The 21,511-nt window shown below is 29.8% G+C and overlaps 1 protein-coding gene across 3 annotated transcripts in view; it reads left to right on the top strand.

Annotated features, from left to right (window-relative positions):
• The window catches only part of SNF4Agamma (SNF4/AMP-activated protein kinase gamma subunit), a 763,121-nt gene extending 742,566 nt beyond the window's left edge, over window positions 1-20,555 (top strand). For all 3 annotated transcript variants that reach the window (XM_089595039.1, XM_089595041.1, XM_089595038.1), the window contains 2 exons: window positions 19,838-19,931; window positions 20,011-20,555. In XM_089595039.1, the coding sequence (XP_089451165.1) occupies window positions 19,838-19,931; window positions 20,011-20,102 (186 nt within the window). In that variant the 3' untranslated portion in view covers window positions 20,103-20,555. The remainder of the gene's footprint in view (window positions 1-19,837; window positions 19,932-20,010) is intronic.
• Window positions 20,556-21,511: the final 956 nt, after the last annotated feature.

Raw genomic sequence — 21,511 nt, 5'->3', positions numbered from 1 at the left:
ATAATACATTCAATTAATGATAAATTATTTATTTGTTTTCTAATTAAAAAATTTGAAAAAACAAAAAATTTAACTAGCCTAAATATGGTTATGTAGATTAAATCGAATGAGGCACGTTATTACGCATTAAATATTTCTATTTTATGCATTTGAAATTCATACCCAATGCAGCGCAACTTAGAAGCAGTCTCAGACAATTAATTAGGAATAATATATTGTTGGTTTGGGGAGGAAAGCAACCAAATGTGTTCATAAAATTAAAACAAAAGTTGTATAAACCTTAATAAATGGTGTCATTTCTAGTCATAAGTTAAACCCTAAACCTAATATAGTAAAAATAAAAAAGAACCAACTACGACTATATTGCGTAACAGAAAAATCAAACTAAGGATACTAGATTTCTAGAGAGTTATCTGTGTTAAGAAATAACGTCAAGAGCAGTGTCATTAAGTGCAAGGACACTGGCTAAAGAATGAGCAGAATGGTGTTTAAATGAATACCTTTGAAAGTGGTCTCAGGGTAGATCATTCTAGTAATGATATTAAAAAATACACATCTAAATATCCAAAAAAGGAAAGTATACGCTTACAAAACATACTGGTTTAAACGCTGTAAGAACTTGGTTAGTACGTACTGTTAAATAACTAGCATATTTGACAGAGTTCATTTAGAAAAAAAAGAAGATAAAAAAACAGTGCTATTGTAAACAATATGTGAGGCTTGAGGTAAATAAATTGCAGATAAGATAAAAGCTAAGGTAGGTAGTAAGGAGATACACTTAATGTTAATTAGCATAGTAATATCTAAGGCTTTCGCTATTAAATCAATATTTATTGTTGTTAGAATATAAGTAAATTTAAAATTACGCGCACGGCGCTGGGGCGCTAGGCATTAATCATGCGTAAAAGCTCTCGAGTCGCGTGATTGATACATGTTTGATGACGATACGTATGTTCCGTGTATAGATAACCGTTGCTGAGAAAAGATGGCTCATGTAATACATGGAGTATTAATATTAATAAATTCAAGTCTATTATAGAAGGTGTTGTAAAGTATTTATTTTTCCAGGCTCATTTATTTTGAACATGGTAGCAGTCCGTGGTTTGAGTTGCCTGTTTCGTTCTTTTTTTGATTTTTCACGTGTCTCTTCGGCGGCGAGTGACAATCACTTGTAAGTGAGAGTGTATAATCAAAAATAAATAAAAAAATAAGTTAAGTATTTAAAAAATTAGTGTAAAACGTGTGCAGTGACATGTTCCACATGTGTTTCAGTAAAAAACTTATTGAGATGCAAAAATATTAAAAAGTCTTATGAGAAAGGAAGTTCGGCACGTGTTAAGTGAAAAGAAGTGTAAATGCGATGTTCGAGTATAGAAAAATAAAAAATATACAAGGAAAAGAAAAAACTCAACAGATCGCCAACGAGAAAAGAACGTGAGAAGAAGTGTTTTGAAAATTTTAAAAAAACTTGCTGTGTACATTAAAAGTAGTCGTAAGCGAAAAAAAAGAAAACAAGATGGTGGGTGATGATAAATTTATTTTACGAATTTTTGATGGTAGTAATTATAGTTTGTGGAGAAAGAGAATATCGATGTATTTGAGGTTGAGAAAATGTGAAAATGTAATTTATTAAGAAACAAGAAATCAAAACAAAACAGAATAAGCTTGAGGAAAAAAAGATTTGAAAGCGATGAATTATATATGCAGTGCATGAACTGTGGATTAATTTGAATTGATACATAAGGAAACGAACTCGTATAAGATTATTGAAAAATTAGATAACTTATACTTAAGAGAATCAACAGCACTGCAGATATGTGTGAGAAACAAATTAGATAAAATCGAGTAGAGTGATTTTAAAAAATCTAGTGATTTTTTAGTGCATTTTAAGAGATAATAATTGAATGAAAAAGTGCTGGAGCAACGTTTAATGAAAAGGAAAAGGTTAATTATTTACTAAGAACATTACCTCCCACATTGGAACATACTGGTTATTTAATAGACGTTTTGAAAGAAGAGGAACAAACAGTTGAACATGTTGAAAACAAAATTAAAATGTACGAGACAAAAGATAAAACATACAAAAATAAATATAAGAGAAGGAATTCAAGTGTGTTTAAAGGGAAAAAGAAAAGAAGTAAAAAATGTTAAAAGTGAGGTAAACGGAGACATTTTCAAAATCAACGTTATAATAACAACTATAATCAAGGACAAAACACATCAAGAGGATCGTGGACTAGTGTTTCATATGTAAACGGAGGAAGAAGTAATCAACAGCAAGGAGGCTCACGACGTCAGATTAGCAACCAACAGCAGCAAAATTTTTACAACAATAACAGAGGCCATGGTAGAGCAAAGCGTGGTCGTGGTGGATATCGACAGTGGCAGAATCAACATTGGCAATAACAACATTATTAAGATAACAGTACCAATTTCGGTAGGAGCGATAGCGAAAATCAAATTAATAACAAAGACATATTTTGTACAATTTAAGATAACAATGTAACTAATAATAAGAATCAAAATCTTGCAAATTGCGAAGCGAATAATTGTAGTACTGAAATTGAGTGGACTTTGGGGCGAGCAAAATAAAGCATACAAATCAATGAAGAGTCGCAACCCAAGCTAACAAACAGGAAGATAAGAAAGTGGAAAACAACAATTGCAGTGAAGGGGCTCCAGCACCCTCAGATTATCAAAATCAATAAGGCTCCATCATAATTCCTTTTCCATGCATGACACACAAGAACGGAAGGAAGGGAGCAGACGAATTTTACGAACAGGAACTTGGACTAAACCAATATCAGCCAATTAAGCCTCTTCCACGAAATTAACAATCTTTCTAGACTTCCCTCATTGAGAGTGTAATAATAAATAAATATATTGATAAGGTATACTTATTTAATCACCACAGAGAATGAGAAAATGTAAAAAAAAAAAATAAATAAATAAATAAGACAAAAAATAATAAATTTAAGAAAAAAGTAACGACAAAGAAAGGAAAAAATTAAGTATGTGGCAACGAGTAAGCATAACCACAGTAGGATAGCGAGAAATAGATATATGTATAGTGCATAGCGTATGCCGCAATGTAAGATAGGAAATGGACATCTGTAAAGAGAGTGCCACACTCACAGCTGAAAATAAGTACACGGTTCTTGAATGGTATAATGTATTGGGTCGCGTAAATCACCTTCTAGGTACGTACATGTGCATGAGCGTAGATATAGATAAAGATAAATATAGATGGAATGTACACAAAGACGATGCATAGTCATACGGCCAACCGCTCTCTTTTCTTGCCTCTCACTCTCTCTACTGTGGTTCTTAACAGATATATGCATGTCCAATGCTCGATGCTACTTTACGTCATGAGATAAATATTTCAGAAGATGGTAATTGCCTATTTTATTTGCTCATATAGCTGATACAACATCTGATCAAGTAGCAATTAATATCACCCAGAATCACTTTTATGTAGATTCACAGACTTAGACATGTGAATGGTCAGTACGGAATCTTTAGTCAATTAATTAATTACTATATCAATTGAAGTTAATACAATGGTACAGTTATTATTTCGGAATATTATAGATAACTATTGTTTCTGTGTATACATAAAAAAAATTAATACATAAAATCAGTTATGCTCATGGGCGCATCAACGAACACCATATTAATGAATGGGTCTCATATTAAGTAGCTGCGTCTCTTTACATTTATCATGGTATTAAAATCAACGCTTCTTTTATAAATAATCATCAAGAAGGTGAAGAATTCCATTGGATGATATAAGTAAACATATATCCCCAGAAGATAATATAACGGCACAACAACTGTTAAATTAATATACTAGGAGGTAGTTTGTCAACCATATTATACCTTTTTACACTTAAATTAGTACATTAAATAACAGAAATAAATATTAATTAAGATTACAAAATCTCCTCTCTCATTGTACCAAGAGACCCGACGAGAGAGTGCGTGTGCGGCAACGGCCATGTGCTGTCTGCCCTGTATCATTGTACAAAGTACATATACATATTATCTTGCACTCATAGTGTTCATAACGCATAATAGGTGTCACTAGTTACATATTTAATATAAATTTACTCATATTGTAACATGCCTCTTTAAATTCATATTTCAATTTCGTATCTTAAACTACTTTGCATTCAAGATATTTCTAAATCCTTTAAAATTATTTTTGCCTAAAGCTTTAATATAAATATCTGCTATATTTTCTTCTGAATCATTTTTTACAATAGCAATTTCGTATTTTGCACAACTCTCGCTTACAAAGTGATAATGAGTTTCAATGTACTTCAACTTTTTAGTAAAGTTTCCAAACTTATCTGTACTTAACGCACCAGAACTATCTTCATATACGTTAATTGGATACTAAACATTAATATTAAAATCAAGTTACAAATTTCTGACAACTTTCAATTTACTTAAACACTCAGACAACACCACTAACTCAGCTGATGTTGAGGATTTTGCAAGACTATTTTGCTTCTTTGATTTCAAATAAATCATGTTTTTATACATTCGTATAACATTACCTCTCGTTGACTTTTAATTATTAATATCTTCTGCCTAATCAGCATCAACATAGCAATTTATAATATTATCAGAAAATTCCTTTCCAAAAATTAATTTAAAATTTTTTGTTAAGTACAAATGTTTTTAAATTCTCAAAGTATATTTATTATAAACACTTTTATAACAAATTTCAAATCTACTTAAATTATTAACAGTAAACCTAATATCAGGTCTAATTCCTAAACTGATGTATAAAAGAGCTCTAATTGAATTTTTGTGCTTAACTTCATCAGATGCTGATTGTGCAGTTTCCAGTTTTAAATTTTGTTCCATAGAAGTTACAAACAATTTAAAATTTATAGTATCATATGTCTTTGCTAGTATTTCAATATAGTTTTTCTGATCAAGAATAACTTTTTCACTTTCATAGTCATAGTCGATGCAAGTACCTAAATAAGTTTTCATTTTTCTTAAATTTTTCATATTCAATCTTTTTAGTAATAAATTTTTCAAAAAATTCAACTTTTCTTAATTTTCACAGCAAATAGATAAGTCATTTACAAAAAAAATACATACATCATTATTTTTAACATTTTTATATATAAGCAATAATTATTTTCGCTTCCTTTGAAATTTAAACTTTTTTTATAAGTATCAAAACACTTATACCAATCTATTGGGCTTTTTTTTAACCCATACAACGCCTTATCTAATTTGAATACCTTATTAGAGCCATCGTCATAGTCTTGTGGCTGTTTTACATATACTTCAGATCTTACCTTTCCATTCCAGAACGCTGTTTTGAGATTCATCGATTCAATAACTGAACCGTTTTGACAATAATAAGAAAGTAAAATTTTTAAAGTTTTTATTCTTGCAACTTGTAAATGAATATTATTAATTAAATCAATTTGTTGATAACCTCTAACAATTAATCTATCTTTAAAAATATCGTTAGCCTTTTTAATATTTTAAACCTATTTAAAATCCGAAGCTTTTTTATCATTTACTTTATTTACAGAAATCCAAGTCTTATTTTCGTTTAATCAATACATTTCCTTATCCATTGCTGTCTTCCGCTTTTCAGACTTATGAGTATAAATTGCATCATTATAAGAAACAGGTGTCTCAGCATTTGTATAAGTGACATAAATAATATGGCTATATACGAGACTCTCGTCTCTGTTTCTATCAGGCTCTTTATTTCTTAGTTGACCGTCTTAAGTTAAAACTTTCAGTTTCATTATTTCTGTTTGGATTTAAGTCACGTCATTTTTGTTTTTAACTTTGTTTTCACTTATACTTGCTTTTACTATGTCATTTTCCGATTTTAAACCAACGAAATTTGTGCCATCTTCGATTATATCAACGTGTCAAGCTACTACTATTTTATTATTTATCAGACTCTATAACAAACATTTTTATAACTTAACAAAATTTCTGAATTTGTTTTTTGTCCCATTTTGAATTTTTTTTGTTTGAGAATTTTAACAAAAACTCAACTTCCATGAATTTTTGAATTTTTTATACTAGGCCTTTCACCAACAATAATTTTAAAAGGGCTTTTATTTAACAGTATTAGTAATAATTTTATTTTCTAAATACGCTGCTGTTTGAACTATTTCTGGCCAAAATATATTATGAACCCTTGCTTCTTTTAATGAAAATCTAGACATATCCATGACATTCTTGTTATACTTTTTTGATGTTCCATTCAATTCATGTACATAAGGTGGACACGGTCCAATCGAAATACCTCTCTCACTTGCAAAATTACCTATATCCTTTTTTATACATTCCTATCCATTGTCACATCCTTATCTTTTTATCTTTTTTTCTGTCTTACTTTCAATAAAATTAATATAATCAACTAAACAGTTATATACTTGATCTTTTGATTTAATATAATAAACTTTAGCTACTCTACTATAATCATCGATAAAACTCAAACAATATTTTTCACCATTCAAATAGTAGTATTATAAGATCCATTTAAATGGGTATAAATAATTTCTAAAATATGTTTAACCCTTGATTGTTTTCAAATGATTAAAATTTACATGACCTAGTATTCTATGTAATTTTTTTCTTTTCTGTTTACTAATTCTTTGTCATTGAATTTGTCTCACTGTACATAATTTCATTTGACATGTAATAAAAATCATTATTTTAAATTGCCAACAAAATTAAATTTCTATTTAGATAAAAAGTCTTTGACATATTTCCTACTGATGCAATCCTATTTTCTTTTTTTACTTTACCGTAATACGGTAATTTCTATTCATATCTTCAATAAAAAAGACATTTTTCATTATATTTATTTTATTTCGACCATAAACATTAAACTTGTACCTAATATTACCAACTTTTGATGCTTTCAAGAACCTTTATTCTCCTATTTTTACATTTATTAGCTGTTTTAATTCAACTGATTTATTAAAATATCCATCATTATTTGTAACATGATTAGACCAACCGTTATCGAGTAACCATTCAACCTTACTAGCACAGCTGTTTACTTCAACATGCGACTCATTAGGTTTATCCTTGAATTTCACATTAAAACTACTCACATTACTGCCTTTGTTTTGATGTCCTTAATTATTTTTCTGCCAATCGCCTCCTCAACGATGTTGACAAGAGCCTCTACCAGCTCCACGACCTTAGCTTCGGCCACCACGATTATGCCACTGCTGTTGTTGTTGGCCTCCGCTTTGGTGCTGCTGTACACTACCTAGCTCCCATAAATTATCGCATTGTCTCATTTTCGTACAACATGCCTTGATGTATCCATATATTCCGCACTTGAAACATTCTGTATCTTTTTTTCAGCTTCAAACGCATTTGAACTGTTTTTGCTTCCACCTTTTTTTTTCTTTTAATTCAAACATTTATATTTTACTTTTTACGTATTCAACTGTTTGATTTTTTTTTATCACATCGATTAAGTCATTTTTATCATGTAGCTTAATTCTTCTTTTTCAGTCACATTTGCACCAGCACTTTTAAATTCATTAGTTAATACTCCAGACTTAATGAAAAATGCACTTGAAGTTTAAGTCTTTTAATTCTAATATTTTCAACTTGTTTCAGATACAAATTAACAGTGTAGTAGACTCCTTTATATACATTTCATTGAATTTTTCAAATACTTTGTACATTGCTTTTTTGTCCTTCATGAACTGTAACTGACCATTTGAAATCTTACTGTATATTACATTGATCGCCTTTTAGTCCTTTTTGATCCACTATTTTTCTTCATCCACCCTTTTCATGGCTCTCGTTGCTTCTACATCGCATTTTTTTAGCTTTAAAATCATCGTGATTCTTCTTTTCCAACACTCAAAATCTATTCCATGAAACACCGGAATTTTTACTTCATCCGCCATCTCGGTTTCTTTTTTTTTGTTTGAATTTTCTAGAATTTTCTTTACTATCAATACTTTTCTTGTTATTTTCACGAAACTCTTTTTTTAATTCTTAATTGCTGTTGGATTAACACTATTTTTCATTTTGATAAGTGTTGGGTCGACACTTTTACTTGGACCCGTAATAGTTGATATTATCATGGGCCACCGAAGGAACACGTGAAGTTAAAAAAAGAGCAATACTAACTACGCTCTGCTACCATGTTAAATAAATACACTAAGAGGTAGTGGATCAATAATATTACACTCATTAACATTGAAATTAATATATTGAATAACAGAAATAAAGATTAATCAAGATTACAAAATCTCCTCTTTCATTGTACCACGAGACCCGACGAGAGCGTGCATGTACGGCGACAGCCATGTTCTCTCTGCCCTGTATCACTGTAAAAAGTAAATATATATATCATCTTGCACACATAGTGTTTATGTCGCATAATAGATGTCACTAATTACTCATTTAATATAAATTTACTTATATTCTAATAACAACAAGTATTGTTGTGGAATGAGAACCAACTTTTCAACATAGAACTTGGAGAAAATATAACGCCACTAAGCTTACTATTTGATGAATATGCCGAAGAGCTATCTTTATTACTTATTTAAGGCGATGGTGTTTACATCCGGTCATACCGAGAATGTATCAATGTCCACACCATTTATGCAAGCTACAAGTGAGATCCAATGTACAGATCGACAAGCTACCGAAACACATCTTTTATATGCTTCAACTAAAATCATGAGGCTTTGTGTAAGTCGATGCTGAAGTGTTTCTTTCAAGCATGTTGGCTACGACACAAAATTTCTAAAGAAGCAGTTCAATCTAAAAATGTGTGTATACCTGTTTAGAAAGTAATCTTGCGTTTCTGTTCTGTATACTTAACTCTGTTTGGTACTGATCTGACGGCAAAAAAGATCTTTACGCAACGATCCGGCAATAACGAGCACCAACTGCTTATGTGACTCTAAGTGCGAACAAAACTGTATGGACTGTCCTATTACAACTATTTGATGAATAAACGAAAAATAGAGCACATATTATAGATGAATTTTTAGCAAAAATTAGTTACGTACAAAAAGCTGAACTTGTCAATGAAGATGCTGTAACTTGTGCTATTTATTTCAACAAATAAGTAAATTGTTTGTTCAAAATCTTATAATCTACAAAGAGGAACTTGTTTGGACAACATAGTTATTTACTATTGCAAACGCATGAAATTCCAGCATCGGGGTAGCATTGGGGTAGCCTACATGCTCATATTCTTTTATAGTCGGATGATGTACCCAAAAGTTTACAAAACAATGATGACAAAATAATTTATTTAAGTGATAAATTAGTTTTTAAATCAAAGTCACAACTATCTGGAAACATTAAATTACAAACCCACAAGCACGTATTCACTTATTTCAAAAAAATGCACCTGAATAAAAATTACAACTGCAGATTTAGTGCACCGTTTATATCATCTAGAAAAACAATTACCTTAATGTTTATGAAAGATATTGATCGTAATTTCTCAGAAAAATTTTCAATTAATACAAAAAACATATTAAATTACTTAAAGTAAATCTACAAAATGTCGATTATGAAGACTTTGATGAATTGTATTCTAATAATAAAATTATTTTCGATGAACATTACTATAATACTGTACGCGTTAGTATCCACCGACCACGATTATTCTATAAAAGAGCACCATAAAAAAAGTGGAACAAACCTTTTAATCCATTTGTATTCCATTATTTACAGTCTAACATGGATTTTCATATTAGATCATGAATATGCACGTTCAGTGTACGTTGTTGAGTATGTAAATAGACACAACAGACGCATCAGTAATTTGTTGAGACAATTTAGCGATGTTATAGATAAAAATCCAGAATTTGACATTGTAAATATAACGAAAAAATGAGTATTGATATTCTTCATTCTATTGAGATGCCAGCACAAGTAGTTGCTTGGTATCTGTACGAAAGCCTATGGCAAAGTCTTTAGTCAATACAGTTTACATTCCTACAACATTTCCTAATGAACATCAGAAGATAAGAAAAAGTATAAAAGAATTAAATGCATTAAATAATGATTGTACGAATATTTGGAAAGATAACTGTTTTGATAAGTATGAAAAGCAGCCTAATAAACTCAAAGATGTTATATTTTATATATAGCACCATTCGTTGCTTAATATTATATTAATTTACGCGGAAATTACGTCAAAAGGAAACATTCGTTAGTTGTAAGATACAGAAACTACAACATGACTGAAAACTACGATAATTACAGACAAGAGGTGATGCTACTGCTCATTCCTTTTAAAAATGAAGAAAACGAAATTGTTGCTGAAAATAAGTTCATTCAAATATGCAAAGATAATAAAGATTTCGTTTTAAACGTTGGAAAATATTTAAATATAATTTAGTTATTGACAAAACATTGGAAATTTGTAATCAGTTATGTAGAGAAAATGTAGAGAAAGAAAAGGAAGATGAAGATATGCCAAGGCAAGTCAATATTATGTTTGAAAATAATCCTTTTAAAATGGTAATGCGCGATCCTTAACTGAACTTCAATGCTGATTTACAAAATGCATCACTTAACAAACTTGGCTTTATAACTCAAACAAGAGAAAATTAAATGGATAGGCAACAATTTCATAAATTAATGTGAATGGCAAATGGTACATAAAAAGTCTTGCTAATGACTATAATTGGTCATTTACAAACACTAAATGAACTACCCTTTCAAATTTTTTTTTACTAATGCAGCGGGTACTGGAAAGACTTTCATTATTAAACTTATAACGGACATTCACAATAAATTCACTGATAATGATGACTGCTGCAATGCTTATATTACCTGTGCATTAACTGGTTGAACTACATAAGCTATTGACAATACAACTATTTTTACATCTCTTAGAATATATATTTCGAAATTTTTGCCTTTACCATCCGAAAAATTAAAATTGTATACATCGCTTTTTAGGTTTGTCAAAGTACTCATCATTGATGAAATAAGTATGATTAATGCAGTGTGAATTTTTAAGTAATATTAATTTGCAATCACAATAAATGACGGGAAATCACTCTGCAGATTTCAGAAACATAGATGTTATTTTGATAGGTAATTTGCGACAATTACCACCAGTAAGAGCGACACCGATTTTCAAGACAGTAAACCCGTTTAGTTGGGCCACATTTATGAAGAAAATGAAATTTTATAAACCTACTACAGTTATGAGACAAAGTAATTTTGTTTTTTCTCAAGTTCTAATGAAGATAGGCAATGATGCTTCACTGGAGCAGCATGAATTACAACTTACGGAGTCACGATTCTTTGACAAGCAGTTGATAGAATGCGCTCGAACGGAGTTCGCTTTTTTTTACAAAATCTGATGTAGATACCTACAATAATTTTGTTTTATGACAATGTAAGGATTAGGTTATTTCTACAGCAAATAACACGATCATTTGATACAACAGTTATAAACAACAAGCTAATTGTCACATAAAGTTACATGAAAAATCTGTCATTGATACTGGTGGTTAACCATATTAAATTACTTATGTAGTAGGAAAATACTCTCTTATTACCAATTTAATTAATAATAAAAAAAGGTTCTCGTTTTTAAGTTTTAACTACCAGAATATTAATTGCTACAAATATGATTTAACAGATACAGTTATTGAATACTAGTGTACTACTTACTGAGACGTGGATGACTAATGATAAAAATAATGATATACCTAATTTTAACTGCATAGTTCAATCTTAATGAAATGATGTTTGAGCAAGTGAAGTAGCAATTTATAAAAGTTCCAAGTGATACAACAAATATTATTACTCTCATTATGAAAATGTCTATGTCAAATATTAATGATATAAATCTTGGACATACTTATTGAAGATATATGTGCATGCGAGTGTAAAATGGAAAATAACGTTAAAATAGTCATGGTAGCAATTTATACTTCACTGAATTCAACTGGAAGACATAGAACTTATTATTTATTGTGAACTTCTAGAATATACTAAAGAAGGCTCTCTAATACTTTGTAAAAATTTATATCTACTACCACTCATTTTCGCTAGCGGTTTCAATGTCAATTTTACAATACCAAGATCAGATTGCTTAAAAATGTTTTTATGTGATAAATTTGATTTAATATTAAACAATGACCTAGTATTATCTACAACTAGATATGGAATCACCAATGATGAAGTTTTTTCAAGATATTTATAAAATATTGAATCACAAATTTATGTATCTGAATTCAATTACGACAATCCTATAGCTTTTATAACACCAACACAAAAATAGATCTCAATTATTCATACATTTTTCCAACACATGACATGTGATTTGTTATTATAATATTTACACATTTAATAAATTTGTTATTTGCAAAAAAATATTGTTTTTGACATATTCATATTTCATTTATATAATTAATTGTGTGAGTTCTGGAGTAGGTTTTAAAACAGGTGTGGGAATTTTGACAGTGATGGTGATAATATTAACACAGATAATGTGGGTGATGGTAGTAATAGTGTTATAAGGCTTCCATATGGCAAATGTATGTCCACCACAGCTGTGCATGTCCACATATTTTTAATATTAACTGTATAAACATTTTTTTCCATTTAAAAAGTGTAGTCAGTACAACAGTATACAGATGTATACACATTCAAGTACATTAACCTTATGAAAATTCAAGGTGATCAGTGATCCGTTGGGGGTGAGATGTGAGAAATAAATAAACACAACTAGAGTGTATTTAAGTTTTTTCTTTTACTTTGTTTTATTAATGCGCCATGTTTCGCTGACATATATGTCAGTCTCATCAGGCGCATGTCAGTCAATATCAGTCAATAGTCAGACAATGTCAGTCAATAGTTCGACAGGTGACGAGTAAGTCAATACACTTACGAATTCTCGCGTGCATGCGCCTGATGAGGCTGATACATATGTCAGCGAAACGTTGCGCATTAATAAAACAAAGTAAGAGAAAAAATTTTAATACACTCTAGTTGTGTTTATTTATTTCTCACATCTTGCCCCCAACGGATTACTGATCACCATGAATTTCCAATTTCTTCGGAGGGCACTGATAAAATTTAAATAAAGAATTAACCTTATGAATGTAAATATGGACTCTCTATATCGTTATATACATGGATTGTACTTAACACTGAAAATTTATTATAATAATAATGTAAAGAAAATTATTTAATGATGATTGGACACAGTTCAAAACTCTTTTCTTATTTTCCTTCTATTGAAATTTATTTTCACTGAAATTAAAACTGCATTTAAAAATATATTGTATACAAACCAAACCCTGCGTAAATGGTATAGCTTTTGATCCCCTGACAGTGGTTGACGTTTTTCCTATTATTTGATAAAAATAACGAAGGATTTTGGTTTTTGACTTCAATCAAAATTTATAAATTTTCCTTGTACTTTCTTCTTTCAAAAAACGCATTTTTTCTAGAATAGAAGTATATGTAGCTTGAAAAAAAGAGATTACTCCAACTAAGTCATTTTCAAGATTTTTGTCATCTTCTTAAAAAATACGTTAAGCATACACAATTTCATATAAACTGTATAGAAATATACGATCGATTAAAAGTACTTGTATTAGTACTAATATAATTTATAACATTTAAATTCTATATTTTCACGTCCATATAGGTAAAAAAAATTAAGTTTATAAATAAATAATTAGGTGGCCAACAATTGCATCTCAAGCACTTCAAAACTCAATGACTGACGACTAGGTCAATCATTAGATTATGGACTATATGTACCAGCAGTTAGTCTTTGTCATGATGCTTACGACTGCAAGTGCTAAGGTTTGTATTAATTTATTTATGTTCATTAAATGTCAAGACAACTCCTGGTCCAGCACCTGCACTTAGTAATTAAGCAGAGAAAGATTTGGTAGATTGGATCATCAAATGTCAGGAAAGAGAATTTTCTCGAAAAAAGGAAGATATTTTTGCTTGTGTTGAGCAGTTTTTAGATGAAAAGCCTACAGAAAATCCTTTTAAGAATAATGTACAAGGAGACAGTTGATATAAAAGCTTTCATAAAATACACCCATGTACAACTGAGCGTTCCCCTAAAAGAGTGACGTCTCCGAGTTCTTGTATTTCTCAAACAAACTTGAGAAATTGGTTTCATAAAGTATTTAGCCAGAGAAAATTTATTGAGGATTTATTTTAAAGGAGCCTAATTATATTTTTAACTCAGATCAAACCTATTTCTCTGTGTGTCCAAAAATGACCAGGTAATGTAAAACTGAATATTACTGCTTTGCTTACGTTTGGTGTAGACGGTAGCACTACTTCCCCAATTTAGAATTTTTCCTATACTCGTTTACCTAGAGCTGCTGTACGATCAGTGCCAGATAAATGTATAATTGGTGTTACACCAAGTGGATGGATGAGTGATGAGCTGTTTTGCGAATATCTTGAAAAAATATTCCATCCCTAGTGATTGAAAAATAATATTGAACTAACCATTATATTCTTTGTGGATGGGCATGGTAGTGATTTAACATTCAACGTTAGTGAACTTTGCTCTTAATTGAACATTATTCTCTATCCTCATACAACACGAATACTCCAAACAGTTGATGTTGCAGCATTTAAACCACTAAAAAACATGTGGAAAAAAGTGTGCTTGAGTGGAGACACAAGATTCTACTGCGATCTTAAATTTGGAAAATATGTCACGTATTTTAAAAAATGCTGTAGATAAGTTTTCTTTCAATTATGCTGCAATGAAAAATGTATTTAAGGCATCTGGTCTTTTTCCATGGGATCCTGATGCTATAGACTACAAAAAATGTCTACCCACTAGCTCTTCCACGACTTTCACCTCAAACGTCGATTAAATACAAGTTAGCTATCCAGTAGCATCAGATGTTTTTACTTTAGATACTTTCATGGAAACTGTAGGACCTGAGTTGTGTAAAGAACTGTCATCGATCACTTTGACAGATGCAACTCAGTTAGAAAAATCCAAAGAATTTACAGTTTTAAAAAAATTCTAATCCTTCTAAAAAAATCAGAAACTTGTGCGGAACCTGGTATAAATGTCCAGGAAGTTAATTTAAATGCACAAGAAGCTAGCGAATTTGCCCAAAGAGCCTATATTATTTTACAAGAAGCAGATAATACTCCAATCACTGAAGATACACATACTCAGATTGATTGTTTGATAGGCATAGGTATAGATGCAATTGAAACTGTTGTACAATATGATTTGCAGGATGGAGAAAATGATTTGAATCTGTTACTTGAATGCTCTAATGAGGTTTAACAATCTGTGATTTTCTCAAATATTGTTATAAATACTTTACCGTACGACTTCCCTTTCTTTGAGTATAACCCCAGTTAATTGGTGGTGGTAACAATCGTCTAAGAATATTATCTGTACCGAGGAAACTCTAAGATTAGGAACCAACACACAAACAATGATTGTGTTTATATGTCAGAGGGCGGGTTCGTTGCCCTGTGTAAAAGAGCGAAATTGCTCAGATTGCCGATTATATACAATACTAAAAAAAATAATTATTATTAAGTTTCAAAATTTATCTGTTGAATAATCAATTAATTCCTGCACCATATACAGCAATTGTTTATTGATTACTACTTTATTGAATTCTCCTAAATATTCTCTTAATTTAATTAATTTAATAATTTAATATCTTTTTTAACTTATTCAATATTTTTCTAATCTAATATCTTTTTTTTTTTTTATTCCTGTCCCTTTTTGGAGTCCAGATAATATTCTCAGTTTATATAAACGATTTCAAATCTTAACGGCTATTTTTCTAGTTTTTATCTTAAACTATAAAAAGGAACTCGCAATTTTACGTGGAGGGGAAGGTTTGCTTAAATAAGTGCAATCAATTTATTTTTAATTATCTTATATTTATTCAATCATATGATTCTAAGGAATTTATATCTTCAATTTTTACATGTATTAATTGTATTTGAGTAATCGCTATTTACGTTAATAATAAAAAAAATATATAATATACTCGATAATTTACTTAAAATTTATCCGCCCTTTTAATAGAGAATTTTACATAAATGACAATTTGAATTTTCCCTCCTTAATATCTCTGCTTGAACACGTTAGGTTAGACTAATGCGAATTTTTATTACAACCACGAAAAGTTAGTGTTAGGTAACTACCTATCCGACCAAGTCACGTAAGGTTAGATCGTTCTCAGGGCCCTTGGGTGTCTTGAGCACTGCTCAAGTCGTCAACCCAGGAACTTCGCCTAAGAACGTGATCGCTAACCCTAGTGCCTCGAATACTTGGGGATGCGTCGTCTCCACGCTTAAAGCGGTAGAGCACCGAAAGTCCAAGTAGGTACCAGTTAGTGGAAGTGTTACCTTGTTGGTGGTGTACACACTTACTTTTCAGCTATCGGCCTTCGTACTTCGTCTCTTTCTCTCCCTTCGTGCTCGTCGCGGTATTGTACCGGTGCACGGGAAAGTTCCAGGTCTGGGTGAGCAACGGATATACCGCGTCCCAGGCTCACTGGAAGAGGAACTCCTTTTGCATTGCGCACTGGTGCCTTTTATGCTAACGTTATTTCTTTTTGAGTAGTAGGTTTTTCCGCGCTCTAGCGTTTTCTTAACGTACTAGACGCACATTCCTCGCGCGCGGCGTTCAAATTTGAATTTAAAAATAGGAATTTTTTATAAAATGAAATATATGTATGTACAAAAAAAAATGTGTATTATTGAATCGTCTATTAAACGGATTTTTTATTATAAGAAAATATAATAAATAGAAGAATATAAATATAAATGTAAAGCGCGTATTATAAATTCTAGATGATAGAAGTGCCCCCTTGCAACGGATTATTTTATCAGACGATATGTCATATAGTTATGCATCTGGCGGTGATGTGAATTGTGATACTTTGAATAATTTAGGTGATTTGAAAGATACCCAGACTTGTGATAATAGAATAGAAGTCGGTGACACTGATATTTAAGACTTATCTTGTAATCTGTCAGCCAGTCGTCCGAGAATATTAAGTGATTTTTTAATATCTCCACCAAGTCCTTAACGTAAATGAAAGAAGATAAGTGATGAAAAAACATATGCTGTAACATCTTTTCCATAGGAATTAAATGAAATCAAATAAATTAAAAAAGTAAGACTAAAATAGACATAAAAGAAAATAAGAAAATGGAACAGTTAAAGAAGAAAAATTCAATGAAAAAAGAATTCTTTAAAAAACAATTTGCTTTGAAAAAACAAATGAAACAGAAGCCCCCATATAAGTCTCAACAAGAACAAAGAAAAAAAATTAAGAACTCAGAGAATAACAACACAAGATTATTCTATATATGAATAATATAAATATTTATATTTATATATAAATAAAAATGAAAAAATTAAGTCCATTCAAAAGTTAAACTGTCAAAGTGAAGCAGTCTACAATTTTATGGGATGAAGAGAAAATTTTAAGTGTTAAATAAATTACAGTTAAGTAGAGTTAAAAATCATACCAAAAAATGTGTATTAATCATAGTATTTTTGTAACTGTGATATGGAAGTAATATGTAAGAAATTGTACTTATTTATTAAATTTTCTTGTTATTTGAAATGTAACAGTTTAGAAAATAAACGAAGCGTTTGATAAAGAAAATTTTCTTTTATTTTTTGTGTTATTTCAATACTGATTTTAGTATATGTTAATTACTGTCACAATGAAATAAGTGATTGTTCTAGGTATATCAATGATTATATTTTCCAGTATTTATCATTATTTTTAATATTTATTCAAACAAAAATAAAAAAATCGTGAGCGTTTTGTATGTATATGCTTTCAGTACTAGTTTAAAAGCTTAAGATTTATTGTTGTGATTTTTATTTAATTTTTTCTGTTATTTTATTTGACGCGAGACCTCAAGAGATTAATTACTGCACCGTTTACACCTATAAAATATTGTGTTTTTTATTTTTGCCATGAACTAAAAATTGAACTAAAAAACGATAAAGAATCTTGTTATAGAATGGTAATGAAATTATTTCTGCAAAAGATCACGATGTCTCCGAAGTCAGTGGCCCTGATTTAGGATGTGCCGTCTTGCTCTTAAGGCTTACAAACCCACTCTGCATTGTTCACGGAAGACTTCTTAACCGTTTTGAAGGCGAAGGAATACTGATAGAAAGATATGCAAGTAGGACTAGAAAATTTATATGTACCGTCCAAGTATCTTATTTCGTTAAGAGAAGGTGAAATGGGTGGGGGTATTTTGGAAGTATGAAAGCTAGGATAACACTAGGTATGCAACTTAATTGTTTTGGGATGCAAATAACTTACACTGTTTGTTATTTGGTCATTGTACTGTATAATAGTAAAAGTAGTGGGAACAAAAAAATAAAAAGAAAAGTAAGTTTACATTAAAAAAAAAAAATTTACATACAAAATTTTTCTTAAAGTATGAATTAGCATAACACTAGGTATGTTATCCAGCTAGATTTCTACACATGTAATTCAGTGTGTATATTTTTCTATAGTCACAATCAATGCGAGTAGAAGAAGTCGTAAGAACAGAAAGGGTAAGGAAAATAAGTTTTTAACTAAAAGTATACAAGAATATTTTCATGAGTGTTTTAACACGCAACTGTTGTAACAACTTTTAGTATTTATCTGAATCGCTGAAGGTTATCTGTTATTCCATCTATCCATACTTTAGTTGTAGCAAGTAAATTAAATATTTACTGATACGTTGAAAAACTCGTTATTATTTGTGTGCAGCATGACTAATTTTCAATTTATCTACATCATTTATCTGAACTTCTATATGCATCTAGTAACATGTACCTATATCACGCGCATAGAGAGAGAGAAGAAGTTTTTTCTGGTAAAAAGATTAAAATAATAATAACATATCCGTTCTTTGCTCCACATGGTCTCCTCATCCCCAATGAAGCCAGAACCAATCGAGCATTTTTACTGCAATAGTTAATTATATTTTAAGATTTACTCTATTCATTACTAAAAGTTTTAGTGTAGTCTTACCTTATTGCTTGATGCCGCTAAAAAAATTTTAAATCTTCTCCAATAGTCGTTTTCTTTTTTGATTTTATTTGTATAGAAAAACTAATTTTCTGAAAAAAATTTAAGTTTTGGCTCACAGTCATACGAAAATTGTCATTAACATATAAATGTAAAAGAGTATTATATGCTGGTATGCATAAATACATACATGCTTGTACAACGAAGGATATCAAATAATTTGCTCGACCAATTTCAATTTAATAGTCTTAAACAAAAATGATAGATGTCATCCAGAAATTTTATTGTATTTGGTACAAAAGTAGAACGAACATAATGAGGAATTGAAACCACAAATAAGAAAATCTTATGCCACTGAATTTGCAGCATTTTTTTCCGCTCTACGTGAAACACTTTGGAAACAAAACTTTTTAAAATTAAATTGGATGAGAAAGAGAAAGTGGAGGGATCTTTTTTTTATTTAATTCTTATTATCAACGTTGTATGAACAGAACACAAGTACAGTTAATAAGCAAATTTTTTTTTACACTTATAGTATCTTTTATTAGATGGCCTGAACTTATTTGTCATTAGTTCTAATACTTATTTTAAACTAAGGTCCCGGCCATTATAAGAGATTAGCATCTAAATAAAATTTAGTAAATATTAAGATTGCTGGTAAATTCTATTTCAAATTTATTAGACTTTCAGTCATTCAGTTATGCGAATAAATTTCTTAAAATTTATGAGAAATAATCGTTTCAAAACTACAACTGTAGGTTGCTGGTAAAATTAAAAAATACTTTTGTTTTTAGGTTCATAGATTAGTGGTTGTAGATGAAGATGGTAAAGTCATTGGAATAATTTCATTATCAGATCTTCTGCACTATTTAGTTTTAAGGCCAAGTGGTAAGTTTACAATTGTTTTGAATAATTTTTCTTTGACTTCATGTTATAATTAATGTACTTATAAAAATTATGTTAATAGAACAGGACTCTAACAAGAAAAATTCTGAATCGTCACATATTCAAGAAACATTATTGTCAGAAATCATTTGTTCGAATTTTTCCAACGAATAAAGTTAAAAAAGTAACTACTTCTATTAAATATACGTAACAACTGCTAACTTAGTAGATGTAATTACTAAGACAGAAGGTTAGATAAACAAATTTCTTATGAAAAGAAGTTCTAAGAAGCAAATTGTTTGATGAATAAATTCCTTACGTCATCAAAACAACATGGATTAAATTTTTAAGAAGATTTTAATGCTTGAAACTGAAAATAAGAAATATTTGTAAATCATTTACCGATACTGAAAAATATAAAAGTTAATACTTTAAATATAGGCAAAGCCTAAAATCAAAATTATTGTATTCTTTTACATGTTTAACAGTAACTATGTAATCATAAATAATTTTACACAGTTCTTACATATTTTTTCACTCCTCTATAACTGTTACAGCAGATATACCAAGTTTTAACCTATGTTGGAAGAAGAAACATTTTTAGTGGTACACTATCGCAATACTATAATTTATGTTTTCATTAATAATAAGAAAATAGAAAAAATAGAAAAAAAGATTTCATCAGGTAGGCTAAATTATCTAGTTGAAGTCGTATAAGGTGTTGTCAATTTATGTATTCTCTTTATCTTTCAATGAACTGTGTGTTTAGTAAAAATAAATTATTATATTTTTAAAAACTTTTTAAAGTAAAATTTCTAAAGGCTTGTTCTGCGTAAGAGTCAACCAACGATTTTACAATTGTGACCTTGAGAATATTGTATAATGGAAGTAAGTTTTGTTTCCTCCCTTTGCATCCTACCTTGATGCCAAACCACATATATAAAGAAAGTAAATTTTAAATTTCAATTCGTAAACTAATTCTCCTAAAAACAAAAAAGAAATTTCTTACGAGAATCAAATCAAATAGGCATCGTTTCTACTCTGCTATGAGCTACTCCGATGGGGGAAGCTCTTTCTTCTCGTTTATACAATTTTTATAGTACAGCTCGTAACTCATTTTATAGTTTGGATATTTGTTTATTGTTCGTTTATTAATTTAGTTTTATTACTATATCCATTATTTAACTATGTATTAAATTACATAATTTTTTTTAACTTTAAAAATATTCCTTTAGTAGCAGCTATTCCGCACATTAAGACAAGTTTACTTAGTTTTCATATTTAATTTTCATTTTAAAATCTATGAATAATTACATTTTTATTTTGTCCTAGTCTTTCTAAATCTTTCTATGCGTGAGTGAAGTGATTTTTTCAGTTAAGCTACATTCATTAGTATGTAATACTACTCTACTCAAGACAAAGCGGTACTATAGTACTCTTCTTATTTATATAATAAATTATTTATAATTGTTCATGTATTGAATATTAAAACATTTACTTAAACTACACACTGAACTACTGAAAATCCTTATTTTAACGGAGATTGCACCACCTTCAATACATCGCAGTGTGTTACATAAAAT

The sequence above is a fragment of the Copidosoma floridanum genome, unplaced genomic scaffold (genome assembly GCF_036245765.1).
Source record: "Copidosoma floridanum isolate Cflo_tuat_1 unplaced genomic scaffold, Cflo_Japanese_pri ptg000024l, whole genome shotgun sequence".
Lineage (NCBI taxonomy): Eukaryota > Metazoa > Arthropoda > Insecta > Hymenoptera > Encyrtidae > Copidosoma > Copidosoma floridanum.
The sequence above is the reverse complement of the archived record's forward strand: the minus strand, read 5'-3'. Positions and strand labels throughout refer to the sequence as shown.